This window comes from Nesoenas mayeri, assembly GCF_963082525.1.
Source record: "Nesoenas mayeri genome assembly, chromosome: 6".
Taxonomy (NCBI): Eukaryota; Metazoa; Chordata; class Aves; order Columbiformes; family Columbidae; genus Nesoenas; species Nesoenas mayeri.
In genome coordinates this window covers 11,100,247-11,118,925 of record NC_137545.1, presented here as the reverse complement: position 1 = coordinate 11,118,925, position 18,679 = coordinate 11,100,247, and the positions used below count along the sequence as shown (strand labels likewise).

General features: G+C 40.2%; 1 protein-coding gene across 1 annotated transcript in view; it reads right to left on the bottom strand.

Annotated features, from left to right (window-relative positions):
* LRRFIP1 (LRR binding FLII interacting protein 1) overlaps positions 1 to 18,679 on the bottom strand; it is a gene marked incomplete at both ends in the record, with an annotated part of 108,137 nt that overhangs the window by 32,226 nt on the left and 57,232 nt on the right. Inside the window, 10 exons of the mRNA XM_080346297.1 lie at positions 1,498 to 1,563; positions 2,526 to 2,570; positions 3,910 to 3,990; positions 7,556 to 7,622; positions 8,148 to 8,212; positions 11,394 to 11,441; positions 12,550 to 12,582; positions 16,137 to 16,187; positions 16,715 to 16,759; positions 18,365 to 18,412. Coding sequence (XP_080202423.1) covers positions 1,498 to 1,563; positions 2,526 to 2,570; positions 3,910 to 3,990; positions 7,556 to 7,622; positions 8,148 to 8,212; positions 11,394 to 11,441; positions 12,550 to 12,582; positions 16,137 to 16,187; positions 16,715 to 16,759; positions 18,365 to 18,412 — 549 coding nt within the window. The remainder of the gene's footprint in view (positions 1 to 1,497; positions 1,564 to 2,525; positions 2,571 to 3,909; positions 3,991 to 7,555; positions 7,623 to 8,147; positions 8,213 to 11,393; positions 11,442 to 12,549; positions 12,583 to 16,136; positions 16,188 to 16,714; positions 16,760 to 18,364; positions 18,413 to 18,679) is intronic.

The following is an 18,679-nucleotide window of genomic DNA, read 5'->3' as shown; positions in this document are numbered from 1 at the left end:
AAAACCTTCAACTCTCTCATTACCACAGATGAGCGACCGTGCAACACAAACTGGAAAGGCTGGGTGACACACAGGCTTCCAAATACCTGCGGCACAGGGTGGGATGGGGACGGAGAAAGAGGAACAAGCACCAGAGTTTTATTCAGTGTTCCCCACTCAAGCGATTAACAGTGGCTCAAAGACTTGTAAACAGTGTTTGGGCTCAGAGCCCACTGTAAATTATTTCTCCCAAGAGTAGAATTGTATCATCTGGTCCTCTGAGAGGCTTATCTCAAACAAAAACAGACATCCCATACAAACAAAGGGCTACAACCAGCCCAGCGCAGCCTCGCTGGCAAATTCACTGAATTACAGGCTGCCACAACAGTCCAAACTGATAAATAGTAATTTTCCAAGACAGCCAAATGAAAATAAGGAACAACTATGAAACAAAAAGTAATTTGAAGCTTAGTATCAGTAGCAGCAAGATGCACAGCCCAACTAGCTAATCAGTGTGACTGCAAGGGCATGGAATAGCCCTTGAAAGATGAGCAAGTTCTTCGTAAGCATTCTTGAAGGATTCCTTCCTTCTCCAAGCTAATAAAATTGTAACTTTTATGATTAGTTAACATCAATATTTTGTCTTGAGGGTTTTTTTCTGTTATGGTCTTAGGTGTTTGGGGTTTTTCTGTTTGTTGGGGCTTTTCTGTTTGGTTGGGTATTTTTTGATAATCAGTGAAGGAGTTGAGACAGAATAAGCAGTGGCTCCACAGACCAGAATCTAAAAGTAAAAAAAGACTGACTTTTTAAAATTTCCCTCCCCGCAGGCAGATACAACAGCAGTACAGATAATGCCTGGCACAAACGCCCACCCAGATACAGAGGCTCCATCTGAGAAGAGGTGAAGGCATTTTCTGCCTTCTAATCTATAAGCTGAACCCTGCAGCCTCTCTTTTTTTAAAAGAAACAATTTATATTTTCATTTCTCATATATTTCTCCATAAATGACAGAGCCCTCCATTCACAGGAACATGTATTTTGAAAATATTGTCACAAGTTTCCTGAGTCATTGCTACAGAATATAAATCCAGCAAACAAAGCCAAGCAAGTAATACAGTCACAAAAATCCTTTAGTTCCTGCTAGCGTGTAAGTGCTAATGATGTAACACTGCAGAAGTGTGTTTGTTTGGTTTTTTAATTATATTGTTCTCACTTTTCAAAATATAAGCCTCAGTGAAGGAAGGGATTCATGTACCATCTTTCCAAGGTGTTTTATCTGCAAATGAGGTGCAAGGCAGAGCTGAATGCCCCTTGCCAGGCCCAGTGTTAAAACAGCAAATAAATCACTACTTATTCTTTCATGGAAACAGTTCTTGTACTTTTGCCTACAGCAGCAAGCTATAAATCTCACACAGTCCATCTTAAGTGTTCCTCAGCGCAGAAAAGGCTATGTTCTGGTACACACAAGTTATGGGAGGACAGAGACAAGACAACAGGGAAATGCAGAAAACATCTTACAGCACGAGAACTAGAGGCACTATACCGACGACTCCCACTGTAAACGCTCTCGTCATACACAGACGCCTACAATTAAAAGACAGAGTCAGAAGAGGACTGGCAGGCCTAGTTTCTTGTTTCAGTCTGGAACATTACAAATTCACAAGATGCAGCGCAAAGAACGTAGGGGAACAAACAGGATGTGCAAGGACAGGGACACGTCCTGTCTGCAACCACAAGCAACATGCAAGTGAAGATCTAACACAACCTGAAGTCAGTGAGCTGGGACACACCATAAGGAACGTGCAAAGTCTGACATAATACCCCTCCCCCAAATCCCGTCACACAGTCATGCATTTCTAATCATTCTCAATGGTTCATATTTGCTACCAACAAAACGGCTACATCAATTCTTAAGTTGTCAAATCTGTTTAGCTTTCCTATCTGGTGCTGGCAAAATACAGGGGAAAAAAACCCTACACCTGATGAGCTTCACTTACTAGAGAGTTTACTAAATTAGTAAAAAAGAAGGAAGATGCATATTCTAGGACTTGCTCTAGTTTAGCATATAAATGTCTGTCTCAGGAAACACAGGGGGAGCAGGAAACTCTACCTTTAAGCTTTGACCAAAAAAAAATCTGAGAAGCTCATTTGAAACAGGAACAGTGGACTGTGACTACAAAAATTTTCAAACAGATTTTTGTTAGTTGTTACACAACTAGAAAGAATTGATGTTGCCTCTCTCTGGCCTGTTCCTGCACATTATAGCTAATACACCAAAATGAAGACAACCGTCTCCATCCAGACGGAAGCCTGTGGCAGCATCACAACCCCACAAGCAGTGGTTGCACAGTTCTAATGGGAATAAAAAGAAGGATCAGCAAATCCAGGTCCGTACAAACATCATCACACACGTGCATTCTGATGGATCAGATACCAGAGTGTGAAATCAATGGGTCTAAAAGGAACCACAGAGGTCAGAAACAACATATGCATGGCTGAAGGTGAGTGGCTTTGGTATTTGTGTTTACAGCATTAGAACAACAAACCCTGTAACTTCTGGCTGGCAAGGCATCGCTGTACAGCAAGGAGGGCTGAGGAAGACAAGCACAAAACTTTTTTTGCAAAGAAAATGAAACAAAAAAGGCACCTACAGCAAAACTAACCATGTCGATAAGAGATTAGGATTACTAAACTACAACAGAAGGAAACGCAGTATAGAGAGTTATTAGTCATTCACACCATGTAAGCATTAGATCTCAACTCCCAAAGACTAAGAATACCAAGCAGACACGTGCATTTCCTACAGGAAGGGAGGACACGACAGTATGCAAAAGCAAAACAGCATAATTTAATTTTAGGTTGTTAAAGTGTTATTGTCTCACACGCATTTGTGTATAGCAGCCAGAAAGGGTGTTTCTCCTCGCTTCAACCAAAGCCAGAAAAAGAGATATATACAAAGACAGAAGTGTTTTAAGATACCCATTTTAAGCATTTCACACAGCTAGAAAATCATCTCTTGTGTATTTTATTAGTTAACAAACATGCAGAGAAAACCCAAATAATTCACAACAAAACTATGAGTACTTACATCAGAGCACCATGAAACAAATTACATTGTTCTTATTAACCATAGTTTACGAGAGCACAGACTGTCTCTGGCATAATTAGGTGCAAGAGATACTCCAGCAGTGGTCCCCAGCCCACAGCCTGCAGGCAATGTCCTGCTAAAAGTCACCCTGCTCATCTGTGATGTCACCCCACTCATCCTCAGTGTCCACATCGCCCTGTGGTGTCACCCTGCTCATCCTCAGTGTCCCCATCACCGACCAGCCTGATGCCCCAGGTGATAAGCAGGACAGGCTGCGGACCACTACTTGAGCTCTGCTTTGCAAGTGCCGGACTGGCTGAGCTCTGCCCACACACAGAGGACAATCCAACCTCTTCAGGGGATTTCAGCAATTTTCCTCTATCAGTCTGTGAATGACTTGCTTGTAATTTCATTTTATGCAGATTGGATTCTCTTAAAGTTGCTAGACTGACATGGTGAGCAGAAGAGTTGCCTCAAATAGAATAGAGAGCTTCAGTTAGTTAAGATTTCCCCTATTTTCCAAACCAACTGAGGCCGAAAGCAAACAAAGTAAGTGTAGGAAAGGGAGGAGCTGCAAAGGAAAACTAATTGTGCTCATTTTAAAACAAATTTCCATTACTCATTCCAATCCAATCTTAAAAGGTCTAGTGTTTGTTTTTTGTTGGTGGTGGAAGGTTTTATTTGTTGGTTTGGGTTTTTTTTTTGTTTTGAAGTTTAACTAAAAAGGGCTAAAGAGACTCTGAACAACTGGTCCAAATTGATTCCTAAGTACAAGAGGTTGTATTATCCAAATGAAGTCAGAATGCCAAATCCAGGCCAGGTAAAGCCAGAGAGCAACAGACCCAGTTTCCATTTTGGGAAGAAGGTTGAGATGTGGAAGCATAGCCACTGTTGTGAAGACCCAGATCAGAGTAGTATGAAGCCTGCATTAATAACAAACAAAAAAGCCTCCTTGAGTACTCGTCTTTGTAATGTGAAGGACTTTCTAAATTCCTTTCAATAGGAGACAAAAAGGAAGTTAGGTGATTACAAACTGCAAGGAGTCAAAGTGGTCACAGATGCAAAAAGAAGAGCTAAATGGATTAAGGATATGAGGCTGTGTGAAAATTGAGTGCCCTTTCCATCTGTAGAGATTTAAGTAAAAAAAACCCCACAAAACCAAAAGCCTTTCTTCTACCCATACAGCATCTTAGGCACAAAATACCCATTCGTTTTGTTTTCCTCTGAAAAGGCTTGCAACACTCACATTCTCTCCTCCCTTCTCACTGCTATGACCAACATGACAGTATGCTGCAAGGACATGATTTGTATGGGAATTCAAAGATGACAGACAGTATTTTCAAAAGCATGTATGCAGTTCATGCACCTAAGTTTCACCCTAACTATAGTTAAGTGAAGCAGCATTTATCAGCATAATTCCAGCTTCTGTAAAACAGAACAGATAACATCTGTTTTACAAGATGCTGGAAATGTTAGCTTTCAGGCTCTAACTCAGAATAAATGGCTGCATCACAGCTTCATACCTAAAAACCCACACTCCTGCCTTAGAGGATTTATCTCTTTGCATGTGCAGTCCCACCACTGCAGCCAACAGATTTGACTGCAACTGCCCATCAAGCACCAGGAAAACATCTTGATCAGAGAGAAGGTTCAGCTTCCTTCTGAATTCTTGAGGAGTTTATGCCCTACAAGCTAAACCCACAAGAAATACAGGAGACTGTGTGAGGACAACTCTGCTGCAAGACCAAAAGCAAAGCCAGGGACCAAAACTGTTGGCTGTGCCCATCAGGAGAACTGAGCAGCCCTCTGTTAGATAACGCAAGGCTGAATGCAAAGACAAGTTTTATGTAAGAAGTGAGATTGTCTAAGTTAAACATCTTGTTTTATACCTAGCATCTTGCCAGTCTTGCACTTTTGGTTCACTTATTTGGTCTCCCCAATAGTGGGGAGATCTTAATTCAGCTCCAAGTTAAATACCAAAAGCACCGATAGTGGCTGACTGACAAATCCAGTGGACTTAAAAATCACCCTTACCCTCCAAAATAACATTTAGTGTGATATACATCATCTCCATTCATTCACCCTGGCACCTGTACTGGAGTGTAGGATGCCAGCTCAGCTTTTCAGCAGTCCTGTATTATCTGTGAGAATTTCCGCTGCACAAACACTTCAACACAAAGCTGGCATGGAGGGCTTGCCAGGGTGCAGGGAGGCTGACAGCAATAGGATATTTATAATATTGAGTGGAACTCAGTATTTTGGTTTCTCAAAAAGCTTTAGGAGCATGCGACACTATATTATGAACAACTTAAGTTGTTATAAACAGCTGCTTTTAACATGCAGGGATATTTAAATTTGCAAATCAAAGTCTGTTTTCAATGCAGATTGGAAATCCGTATAGAAGACATTATGCATCTCACAGAGCCAAAGGAATCAAGAAAATTACAGGCATAGTAGAAAGACTTTGTATTTTCCTTATTTTCAGAAAAATGGCAGTCTAAAAGCATAACTAAAATGCAATAAAATGGTTACTCTGCTGTGCCTGGGTGAGTACAAAGCTGCACCAGGATGGGGTGCTTAGGGCTGGGAGGAAATGCCACCTCTCCGCATCCCCACCCTCCCGCAATGACCAGTGCTCACTCAGTCTCCTGTAACCAGCCCTGCAACAGTACACAATGTGCATGGGCATTTTCAAGGCCCCCTAGGCACCGTTTAGATTATTATTATTAGATTATTATTATTATGCTGGTGCGAATGGTTGGTATGAAGGAGCTCCATAGCTCTTCTTTCTTTGCAATACTCCAGAGCTCCCTTTACAGCCCTTCTCTAAAATCCTGCTTCTCCAGTCATTTCTTATGGGGATCTAGACAACCAAGATACTCTGCTTTTAGTCGTCAGCCATTACTCAGCTTTCTTACAAGCTAATCCTTGCATCATGACTATAAATGACTATAAATTATGTAGGTGTTAACTCCATTTACAAATGAGGGAGATCAGCCCCAAATTACAGAAACTCATTTGTTCTTGACACTGGACTTCTGCCACTACAGGCAAACAGATCTGTGGATGAGACACAACAGCCACACGCATATACTGAGGATATATCATTGTCCAGTCTCAAAAATTTAGATCCCTTCTGCCTCACTCTTTCTGAATGCCTGTAAAATAAGAAATCTGAATCAACTGAACTGAGCTTAAAGTTACCTTCATTCCCAGCTAGGTAGTTGGTAATCCACATGGGGACTACCTAAGCACATGGGATTATTAATTTTTAAGGAATCAATCCATTATGTTGTAATTAGAGTGTACAAAGTTTGATCTCCATGCGGACATCACCCCATTTTGCAACTTAGAATTGGAAAACTATTGTGGAAACAATCATTTTATCAGCAGACTCAACACTTCGTTCCTGACCTGAAGAACTCTGCCTCTTCTCTGTTTTTTATTGTTGCTTTAGTGATCTTTACAGTCAGATTTGGGGGTTTTGGAGAGAGTATTCCTAAAGGTGAATGCCAGACAGACTGGCATCAACTGGTTTTGGAGATTCAGCTGGTCTAAGTCACCCCAAACTCTCATCTCCTTCTCATAATGATTAATCTGAATTACATTTAGTACTGAAAGCAGCAAGGAACTAATGATGTTGCCATAATTATGCTTTACATATACTAAACATCCATGCTACAAACCCTAATACCAAGATGATTTTACATTATTTAAATGGAAAGCAAACAACTTCTTTGCCCTGGATGACTTTCTTACAGATATTTTGCTCTTCCTGCAGTACTTGGAGCTCTGGAGTATGTCATTAAAGCATAAGAACATAATTTGTCAGAAGCACTAAGTTCCTTGAACTCGTCAAACGGTTCAGCAAAAGTGCCAGAACAGGACATACTGTTTTCTTAAGAGTTTAAGCAACAGTATTTCATTTTCTCTTATCCCCATACACAAGCTAAATGCATAAAACCACATGGAAGCAACAGTTTACAATGGACATGAAATATAAGGTCCCATTTCGCTATTTATACAAGCGCCTGCTTAACTTCATGCTTACAAAGTAACTCACTGAAGTCCATCTCCTGCTTAGCATGTATTGCTCAAACACTTAGCTAAATGGAGTCTTAAAAGTAGTTTATTTTTCCGCTAAACATAGGGCTTTAGTCTGCATACCACTAGATTCCTTTAGAAGTCTTGGTAGCATAAAGATCAACAGGCTCAGAGCTTTTGTCTGCCTTTGTTAAAAAAAAAAAAGGTAATGAAGAAAAACCCCAAGCAGTTCCCCTCCCTGCTCCCAAAGAGGTTCTGATTGAGACAATACCCTTAAATTATTTGCACAAGCCCCAATATTTAACAAAGCAGGACAATGAAATCCTGTAATTGACACAAAACACTTGTGCTGGAACAGAAGGGAACATTGTGACCCACATACACACAATGAAGTTAATAATTACGGGGTTTTTGACAAGAATAGCTCTATAAATAAAAATACACCAGTGGTAAGTAGTTAAGTAGTAACACTTGCACTGGCTGTTCATCTCTGTGGGAGTTTCCAGAAACCCTAAGGTACAGTTTATAAAGGAAAAAAAAAAAAACCAAACAGGTAAGCGACAAATTAACAACATATATTTGGTTAAATTTTAAAATATATATATATATATTTTACATGTGCAAATCTCAAGACAAAGACAAACTTGTAGGTGAGGCTTGGAAGTTTCACTGTTAGAGCAAAACATCAACACATCACACAGGCCTGAAAACAATGGTTCTGTTGTCCAGCACATGGAAATCCTCCGTGCCAAACTGTTTCTTGTCACAATTTCACTTTTACCCAATTTTGTTTACAGGTTAAGCAGTTCTGGCTTCCGAGTTCTACTTGTACCCAATTTGGAGACTTCCCTTCCCACTCATGGCCTATTTTCTTTTTATTTTTTTAGACAGCTTATTGCTGCACCTCCGTGTCTGACAAACTGCAAAACCCACAACGTGCAAGACAGGAAAAACCTGCTTTACCACAGAAAAGAATGTGCTAATTAACTTTAATCACATTAAATAGAGCAATAGGTTTTATAGCAATATAAATCATCTACTAACCCTGCTAGATTTTCTACTCTGGGACGATCCATACATGTCTTCCTCATAACCATTGGTCTGTTATGGAAGGAAAGGAAAGAAGAAAAAAATAAAAAATAAAAAAGGAGAGGAAAAAAGAAAAATTATGCAGACCCTAAAGGGAATTTTTAGCAAAAGTCATCACTTACGAAAAATCAAAGGCAGAGACAGAACTTTTGAAAGATACACCGGGAATAGGAGAAGTGCAGGATTAGGTCATGATTTCAAACATGAGGACATGAACGTTTGTGTGTCTGTCAGTACTTGTATACCAGCCAAAAATGTCAAGGATACTCCTGCTTGCCTTTTTTGACCCCTTTACTTGTTAAGAAACACCTTTGCTTCCCCTGTTATTACTGCACTATAGCACCTGTCTCTTCAAACGCTCTGTGAAGGGAACACAGGACAAAAAGGGGACACTAGGGATAAGAGACTGCAATAAAATAGATTTATCACTGTAGTTACTGATATTACTGGCAATTACACAGTCAAAAAGCAGCAAATTGTAGCAGAATAATGTAATCTTAAAATTATATTTCAGATATTAATTGAGGAAACATGCAATGCTGTATAAAATATCTTCTTTTTAGCCTTCCCCAACTGCATCAAAATTAAATTCCAGACAGTGACCATCTGCCACATTTTGTGTGGCATTCTAAAGACTAATAAGACATATCAGTCAGTTCAGCTGTCCTCCGTTGTGCTCAATAGCTTGCCTTGTTTTCATTAAGATGCTTGGTTTTTCTCCTTTGAGAGAAAACAGGTTCAGAAAGAGCAATTCATAAGTAGGGTGAGATGCTTCAAGTCCCTACAGCAGCAGGGTTGGGAATAAAATAAAACAATCACTACAATGCAGTTTTCAGTCTGGAAATGTGATGTTGAAGAAAAGAGGACAGACCTAAAGTCACCTCAATTGATAGCAATAAAAGCTCAGATTTCTCAAGCAATTCCCTATTCTGGCATCACTTCACATCAAGGCCTGGTTTAACATCAAAAATGAGGAAGCACTCTGTGTATTTGGGACAGGGTTTTTTTTAGCCTAATTTTAATTAATTTTTCTATCCAAATTAAGTTTTGAAGTTCAAGTTTTAATACATTCCAAAAATGAAAATCCACTAAACCCATTCTTGAATCAAATTCCAAGCAAAATATTTATCATATACTGCACAGTGGCTTCCTGAGAAATTACACTAATTAACTTAGAAACCAGTTTAGACGCAAGCTGGTAAAGCAGCTTCTGGGAAAAGCTTCTCTACTGAAATTCAATATTCTCACCACAAATGGAGGGCCAACATCCAGTTTCTTTTTTTCAAGAGGAGCCGTTTTGAAATACTGCTATAGTCTTCTCACACAGCTTGGGCTTTTTCCAGTTTTTACTAGGGTTTTTTTGAGCTCCTTGAATTTCTCTAACACCTCCCTGAAGAATGGTTAAAATGAACCTCCAGCAGCTGAAGCCAAAACTCCCAGCTCCAGCTTCAACAGCACCATGAAGAACAGTTACCTCCACCGCCCCTTGCAGTTCTACACTGAGGAACTGTTTGCCTTTTTTCAGCAAAGTAATATTGACTAAATGTAACCTCAGATCATTATCAGAACTCCTTATTTTGTAATAGTATATTTAAATTTTCCCAGACGTGGTATTCTTCATTTATTTTTACTATTATTCGGTTTTGACAAGTTGCCTCCTACCCATCATTGGTATTTTTATTCTAACCTCACATGAAACCACCCTCACCCCCTGGACTTAGCTGGCCAATATAGCCTTCATTGTACTGTTTTCCCCTTCAAAAACAGATGATGCTGTCTTACATGGGAGTAGATGAGATGAGATCCTTTCCAGTTGTCTCATTATCTAACAGTATTTTTCAACTAGCTGTGCATTTCTTTTACAAGACTCAATCTTGCCCAAGGTTTCACTTAATGTCATGTAGAGACATGCCAAGAGCCTTATAATCAAGTTATAGTCACATCTCATGATTTTCCTTTATACCCTTAAATAATCACTCTGCTTAAGGAAATTAAGTTGAATTGGCATGATTCATTTTCCACAAATCCAAATTAACTGTTTATCACATTATATTTGAGACACTTCTAAACATATTTAATTTGTCCCGCTATCTTTCAGATTTCAAACTGAAGTCCTATAGCTCACATCATTTCTCGTGTCACTATGACACATCCTCTCCAGAGATTTCTCCCATGTGTATTTTTGAAGGCAGATGCTCCAGACAGCTCCTGAAGAGCAGGGTCAGACCTATCAGACCTGGCTGACCTTTGTTTTATGCTACATTAACACGTTAAGCATCCAATCATAACCTTAATGAAAATCGGAACAAATAAGCTTCCATACTGGGGAGACAAATATTCAAATTTTACTTGCTCAGTCTTTGCATGCAATTGACCCAATTCTTTTATGTGTTTTCTTCTCACCTTGAACAGATACAGAAAACTTTCTCATAGCCATTCTGTAACACACTGTACCTTAGACTGTGGCTAATCCTACTCCTTCAGGATTCTTTCACAATCCCACATCCAGCTTCCACTTGTCAGAAAATTCCCTGCTGACTGCCAGTGTACTGAAGAACCCCAACCCAGTCCAGCAACCTCTTTTTGCAACTCCCAGCCTTCCCTCTGCAGCAGCAGCACACCACTCTGCCCACTCTCCTGTACTCTTTCCTGCCCTGGAATTGAGTAAATTGAGTACAATTTCCGGCCCCATGGGATTCACCTATAAATCCTAACTGTGTGAAAACGTGTTATCCTTTACCTTCCATCCAGGTCTGGCTTTGCAGTGCTCTATGTAATACCCTATTTGTACAAGTGCTAGTAAGGCATTGACACTACACAGAATTACATTTAAGAAGAGATGTAGACTTCATTACATATATATTCTAACTACCTTTATGAAGGATGCAGCCTTTACTACAGATATATTCTATCAGTATTACATATTTCTGTGTCATGTTAAAGCTCAAATTAGGTTTTGAGCATTTCCAAGATACTCTATGTACAACACTGACATAAGTGCTTGGGTTATACAACATTTTGCAGATGAAGTGATGCTCGGCATTCTTGGAGACCCAGCCAATCCTGAGATCTAGACCGTATCCTTGACATTAGGCTGGTGAGCTCAAACAGCCAATATACTTGCACATATTCTTTGTCCTATCACAGTGGCTTTGTATGCAAAAACCTTTCTTGAGACAGTCAAGATACATACTGCTTTGGAGTAGTTCTTCTTTTTGGTCCGCTCATTCTCTAATCCAGCCTGCAGTGAGATTAAGAATGCAGGATGAAAAGATCAATGAGTTTCTGTGCACCCATCCATAGCCAGGCATGCATGTCAACATGCAAAAACATCAGTCCAATTTTCCTCCAGCTCTATACAACATGGCTCAGTAAGCACACATGAAAAAAAATCAGATCTCAAAGTCAAATGATTGGTTATTAAAGAATATTGTTAAAAGCGATGATAGCGCTGTTAAATTTAGTAGCCACAGTTAAAATCATTCACGCTTGCTGGGTTAAGTCAATTAAAAGAGCTACCAGCTGTCAATATATCCATGCAAAATCCAAATGTGTTTGAACTATTTCTGTATATAGGTCACTCACAAACAGATACATTGCATTCCACTTTGAAACAGCGCAAGGAACAGAGGAGAGTTAAAAAGCTGGAAACTCTACAAAGCTGCTCTACTCAGCTTGCGTTCTGCAGAAACCGAGACACCTCTGTTTCAGCACAGCGCTGCCACAGGACAGCACTGATAACAGTATGAGGAACTTTTTAAAACTAAGCTTAAAGTCCCAATCCTCATTGTCTCTTGCATCCCTCTTCTATTTTTCCAATAGTCAGCTTTATCTCTATGTATTCAATGCAAATACTTGCTCTCGTCTTATTATTTCCTACAGAGTTTGATTTTATCCTCCAAAGCAAAGGTAACAGCTCCATACACAAGCTTCAGCTTTGGTAGGCAGTGTATTTGCCCTGTCACCTTTGCTAGATCTATTCAGCATGGGTTTGGGAGAGTATTAGTTCCTTTCCAGATTTATGCTGAAATAAAACTGGACATATCTGGTCAAATGATGGACAGATTGTAACAGAGAAGGTCTGTAAGAGAAAATAAAAGTTGTTCTGCTCTATCCTATGGTCGCTACTGAACTAGATGGGGCTTAGATCTCTCTAATGATTCAGTGCTTTTCATCTGAACTGCATCAGAGTAGTAGGTGAGGCAAGTAGCATCTTTACATCAGACCATAAACTGCCTCAGGATCATTTTATATCACCCCTTATCTCTCATCAGCTATCACAATTGATGTTAATTTCTTCTTCATAATTAGTTTTTAAACACACACTGCAACTGGCAGACTATTCTCACCACTGGGTAGGTGCTGGTATATTCCAAATGCGACTGTAAAGGCAGGAGAGGAAAGAAAAAACAGAATACAAGGGAAAACACTTAAGTTATGGCAATCAAAATAATCTCCCAAACCAAACCAAATACACACACAGAGGCACAGAGATGTAAATCCCAACCAAAGAACTTTGAAAATGCAGAACTTCTTGCACAAAGCCAGAAGTCAGGAACTTTGGAGCAAAGAAAACGAGGAAAATTAACTAACTCCATTATGAGTAGTTCATAACGCAACAGTATTTCATACAGGATGGTCTCAGATTAGAGAGAGAAGTGGGAGCACAAGGGTACTTGCAGTAGAAAAGAGACTGAAGAAAGATTCAAATGTCTCAACAAACAGGATGATGTTACTGAGCTCTGAGCTTCCCTAGGAAAAAAAGGGTGATAAAGAATCGACCCCGTAGAACTTCTGAAACAAGAGAGGCAGGACACTTCATGCAATCACGATGAGCTACAGACAAGCTATTAAAGATACCCCTTCATTGCAGCTGAAGGTCTGCTGGCAGGAGGCAGATTTACTCGAACCAGCATTAAATCTAGGCCACTGTTTACAGTACAGTCACAGCTGCAGAGCTTAAATCAATATGCTGGCCTGGTCTAAATCAACACCTCAAGTGGTTCTGCAGTCCAGGCAGATGGTTGCTCTGCCAGAGGCACCCAGGCCAGCTCCCCAAAAGCTAGCTCAGCAGATCCCTGCTGCCAGTTCAGATATCCACTCAGAAAATATTCCAGGAGAAAACCCAGAGTAAAACCCACACAGACTAACAGGCTGGTAAAATTGTAGGGAGACATACATTCCTGACATGGGCTCATTCCATTGAAAACTTCCTGTACAGAAAAGCAGCATAGCTTCAAAAAGCAACCCCTAACACTATCAGCCCCTCACAGTGCAATGAGCCCAAGTGCCAAAGATACAAGATCCATTTTCAGAAAATGGAAGTCTTGCAAACCAATTACAATGGCATCCTGCAACTATGGAAGGAGTCTTCAAATACCAAAAAAAGAGCAGCATTCAGAATTCTCTGAGTAGTTTTATAAACCCTTTGTGGACACAAGGCTACAGTTTCTGGTGTCATCTTCACTCCAAAATAGCTCAGAAGCCAAACTGAACTCTAGTCCTTAGAGGTAACATTTTAGGTTGGTCATTTATTTTTGTTTGTGGTTGTTAGTTTTGGTTTGTTTGTTTTACTTTGTTGTTTTGAATACACACACAGCAAGAGTTCAACCTTCGCAAAAGGGCCAGAGAGAGATGTTTTTGAACTATTAAAAGCATCTACTGTAAATCCACACTAGGAAAATGTTCTATCAATTCAGTGTGACTAAAACAAGAACAAGTTGAATAAGGGTAAATTTCAGCTCAGAGTAGCAAGCATTTGATTTCATCTACAATCCCAGTGACACTTGGATCAGGGCAGGAAGCTCTGTCAAAACTTTTCCTGTGCACGCCCAAGTGTCAGCTTGCGTAAAAATGTTCATCAAATTCTACTGTGCATTATCACTAGAAATACCAGCCCAAAAAGTTTCAACCAGATCCTTCTGTCAGAAAAGGACATTCTTTGCAAAAGTATTAGGTATTTATGGACCATCCCAGGAACCATGTGGAGACGGTTGTTCACCAAACCAGTAGTGATTATTGCAGCCTGAAGGAATTCTTGCAGCCCAGACACTGTCAGGAAGAAGGGTCAGGAGAGTTTCTTCTCAAGGGATGGGGGGAAAGTAGAATGCAAGGATTCTGCTGTTTAAATATACAACGATAAAACCCAGGGCCGTATTACAAAAGCACATTACATGGAAATAGTAGCGCATTTCCATGAACAAAAGTTGTTTCAGATGAAGAGGGCTCCTGTATCAACACAGTGCCAGTGCGTTCACATCTTGCCACATCAAGGGACACACAATTGCAGCCATGGTTAAATAATCCATTTGTATTGTAATCATCTTCTAAATAGAAAGAATTGAAATTTCAAGTGATCTAGGGGGTTTTTTCCCCCTCAAAAAAACCTTGCAGAAACATGTCAAAATTTAAGTAAAATAAACATCAGTTTTCATGTTCAGCTGTGAAGATAAGCTTTTCTTCATTGAATCTCTCGAGCTTTAAGGCATCTTCTGGCTTTGAAAAGCACTAAAGTAAGGCTGCAATCTTAAAGAATAAAGATTTTAACAGCGTTTCGTAAGTAGCAATAAAGATTCCACTAAAAAGGGAACAAGACAACCCTTAGAACTTTTAAGTACATCTTATGCTACCTTACAGTGAACTCCATTAGGATCACTGAGCAGGCTCTGCAGTAGTAATTTTTCCACCCCACCCCCCCCCCATCTTCCAGACTCTTTTAGAGGCATATGACGTGTTCCACTCAATCCTGTACTTTTGGGAATAGTTTGTCAGGAAAAAAAAGGTAGTTCTAGCCTAGATAACTATTAGCAAGTTTTTTAAGGGGAAGAAAAAAAGCACAAGAAATCTCCCTAGAAGCCAGAAACTGAGGATTATAAATCAAGACCTTGCTATGAATGATGGTCTTTCTTGTTTTATACAAATAGAACAGATCATCCAGCTTAACTCACATAATTAGTGCTACTAATAAATTAGGACAAACATCAGTAGAAGAAAAATATTCTCAAACACAACAGTTTTAGGCACAATGGCTCCATAACAAAAACTAGTTGCAGCTGATTCACGCTGAGGACTCAGAGCTTCCTCCATAGTCTGTGAGGGGTTGTTTCAGTTGAGTGGTTAGCCAAATGCTTCTCCATATGTCTCAGCAGCAGTGAGCTCTGTTCATCTTCTGAAGACCATCTCCACACGCTAAGACAACAGCAATAGCGATTCACAATACTAAACGGCTTTAACTGCCTTCTTACAAGAGCTGATTATGTCCATGCTAGAATGAAGATTTGTACACAGGTATTAACTGCAAAAGTACTATATGGACATTTTGAGGAAAAAACTGTCTGAACTTTTCCTACAGATGAGTACTAGTGCACCACAGCACTCTCTGCACTCCTAATCCCTCCCTCCACAAAACTCAACTCTGCAGATGAATTTCAAGTATCTCTAAAGCAGTTTTGAGGAGAGCGTTCACCTGTAATTCAAAAGTGCTTAAGACTTACTTCCACTGATAATTTGGTTTTGGTTTCCTGATCTGATAAATATTGATTACGGAGTAAGCCAGCACTCTCTCTTCCCAAATTCTCAGCATCAATAATGAAACAGGGAGCTCACAAGGTGCATACAAGAAATAGCTGGCATGTACCAGTGTTTTGGGTAAGTACTTCCTGCAACACTGACAGTGAACAGCATTTACCGGCAAGGTTTTTACAGAGCCATGTGCTTTGCTGATGTTCCTGCACAGCACATACAAATCTGACAATTGCCATGGTTGAACGAACTATTGACGTAGCTGTACTCAAAAAGCCCGATATGCCTTGGACACAGAACACATCAAGACCTTGGAAGGATGATGTTACCAGAGAACTACAACCAGTCTGGTGGTACAGGAGGGCAGCAACATCAGTACACACACATGCACACTTAAATCCTACAGTTTACCAACCCTCAGGCTTCCACGGCTACCCACAGACATGCGCTCATCTTCATCCGAAGCCTATCAAAAGAAAGTATAAAGACAAGAAAATAATGAAAAGAACACAAGTAACAGGCAGTGAGGTAAATACTGATGGCTTTGATGGAACAGAAGGAAAGAAAAGACTTACAGAATAAATGTATTTTAAAAAGTATTGCATTAAACTATAGTAGAAAGTAAATGAAATCCACCCAAGAAACACTGTTGAGCATTTTACTACAAGGTGAATGACAAGCTTGCTCAGGTGTTCCCTGTTGTATGCTCTTGGCCCACAGTCTGAATAAACGGACATTAAACACTCCAAGCAGGTTACTTCCCCACCTTCCACCCCCTGCCCCCCTTTACTCTCGCACATTTGCAAAAGCTCCTGGAGTGACTGGGGAGGGCAGAGAAGTCAGGAAGTGGCTTTGGGGTTTTCACCCATCTGGGGCTGGGTGTGGCGAGCTTGTTCACTTCTTTCTTTTTAAAAGGAAATGCCTTATATACGTCTGGTTTTTTTTTAGTTTGAAATATCTAGCTATAAAGAAAAAGCAAAAGTAGATACTAACCGAGGCATTTCTTCGGGCTCTACGGGAATAACGCTCACTGTCTTCCTACCAAGGCAGCAGAGAAAAACAAAGAGTGAAGTGTTGAAAGGACAGAGACACCAACAGAGCACTTTCAGAAAGACACAGTGAATTTCAGTAATGTATAGGAGCTGGTAAGGTTAAACCAAATAATGGAAGGTGACACCTTGTCACGTCAGAAAAACTTTTAGCCTTCACTTGTGACCCCAACTTTCTCCTCTTCCATTTTTTTCTGCTACACACTTTCATTACTTTTACGGAAAGTTGTACACAGTGACATCTTCATTTGCATCTCAAAAAAACATTTCAAGTGCACCTTTCTGCATCCGGGAACCAGCATACTTACAGTGCTTTTGTAATTAAGCTTTCCAGTTTGCAGTCCTTCAAAATCAAATCTCAAATATCTTCTATTTGAAATGAATGTGGCAGGGCAATGGGCTCTCTCTAGCAGGTATCCCAGAGGGGCACAGCCTGGCCCCTTCTTCCAGACCAAAAGCATCTGTGCTCTGCTTACAGGTTCTGCGACATGCAGCACCAACTTTTGCAGGCCAAAAGCTGTGTTAATGCTGGAAAGGCTGTAGGGTGCATTAAGTTTCCAAGAAACTAATTCTACATGGAATTTAGAAACCGTAGCAGAAAACAGGGAAAAAAGGTTCAACATTGTAGTTAATGGTTCTCAAAAGCAAACTGATTTCCAAGCAAAGCAATTTTTGGTAACATGGAGCTGAATCCCCCTAGCAAGGATTTGAAGAGACTTAATGGCTTATTTGTGAGAATAGAGCATCTCGGTAGATGGTTGGTCCATATGGCAGCAGGCTTTCAAGAAGGCATAGAGCAAACCAGCATTTATGTCAATTAATTATCCAAGGTCATGGAAGCCAGAGAGTTGGAAAAGTTATCTTCCACACTGGAAATCAGCTGTTTGGTTTCGCCTTCTTTAGCGTGGGCTACTCAGCTTGTAGGGCAAAGCTATGAACAGTTTTTATCTGGCATCACTGGTAAGTTTATGAAATCACTTGTGTTTGAAAGACATTTCATCTCAATGTCTTCCAGCCCTTTAACAACTTGTTCATCTTATATTATTGGTGTTAAAAAGTCAAATACTGCTAATGCCCAAGTCCATACCTGGTACCAACTTCGCTGGCTTAGCAAATAGTAGAATCCAGGATATTGCATTATCGAAAAAGCAAGCATTAGCATATTAGCAGTAATAATGCATCCCCACAGTTCCCATGGACCAGAACTTGCCCAAAATTTAAATGAAGACAGATTTGAGAAGACTCAAATTGTAACAAAATCCAAAGGAAGTAAAATGAGCACACGTGTTCCTTGTATGACAAGCCGCTTTAACAGGTCTATATGCTAAACTAATCTTCAAGTGATATGGTGGAGACAGAGGTCTGTAAAAACATAATAGATGCATCTAACCAAACCTTTGCCAGTTTTAAGGTGACCATAAGCCACATTTCAGGTATTGATGTGGACTGCAAGAATCCTTGTGGTTAAGAGTGCAATTCACACTCCCAATACATGAAAATACCTACTTCGTGGGATTCCAAATTCCGTGAGCTATACAAAACTTCAGCACATAAAACAACAACATGTTGTTTAGCTACATCAATCAAGGCCTACCATCCATTGCTCGATGTCTCCCCATTTAGTGTCCAGACCATAATATTTCTACAGACAGAAAAGGGGAAAAAAAAAGAATTTAGATGAGAAAGACAAACACAGAACATCTGACATGCATTGCCAGGTTTCGGCCAAGCCACACAGCTTCACACACACACACATGCTGAAAGAGCTGTGCCAAGTGCCACCAGAGCCCCCGCTGCAGGTGCCCAGGACAAACTGTCCAGCAATGGGAAAGGTAGGACCAGGGCACTTGACAGCTTCTTCTTTCTAAGCAGTGCCAAACCACAGCGCTGTGAGGACAGGAACGAGGAG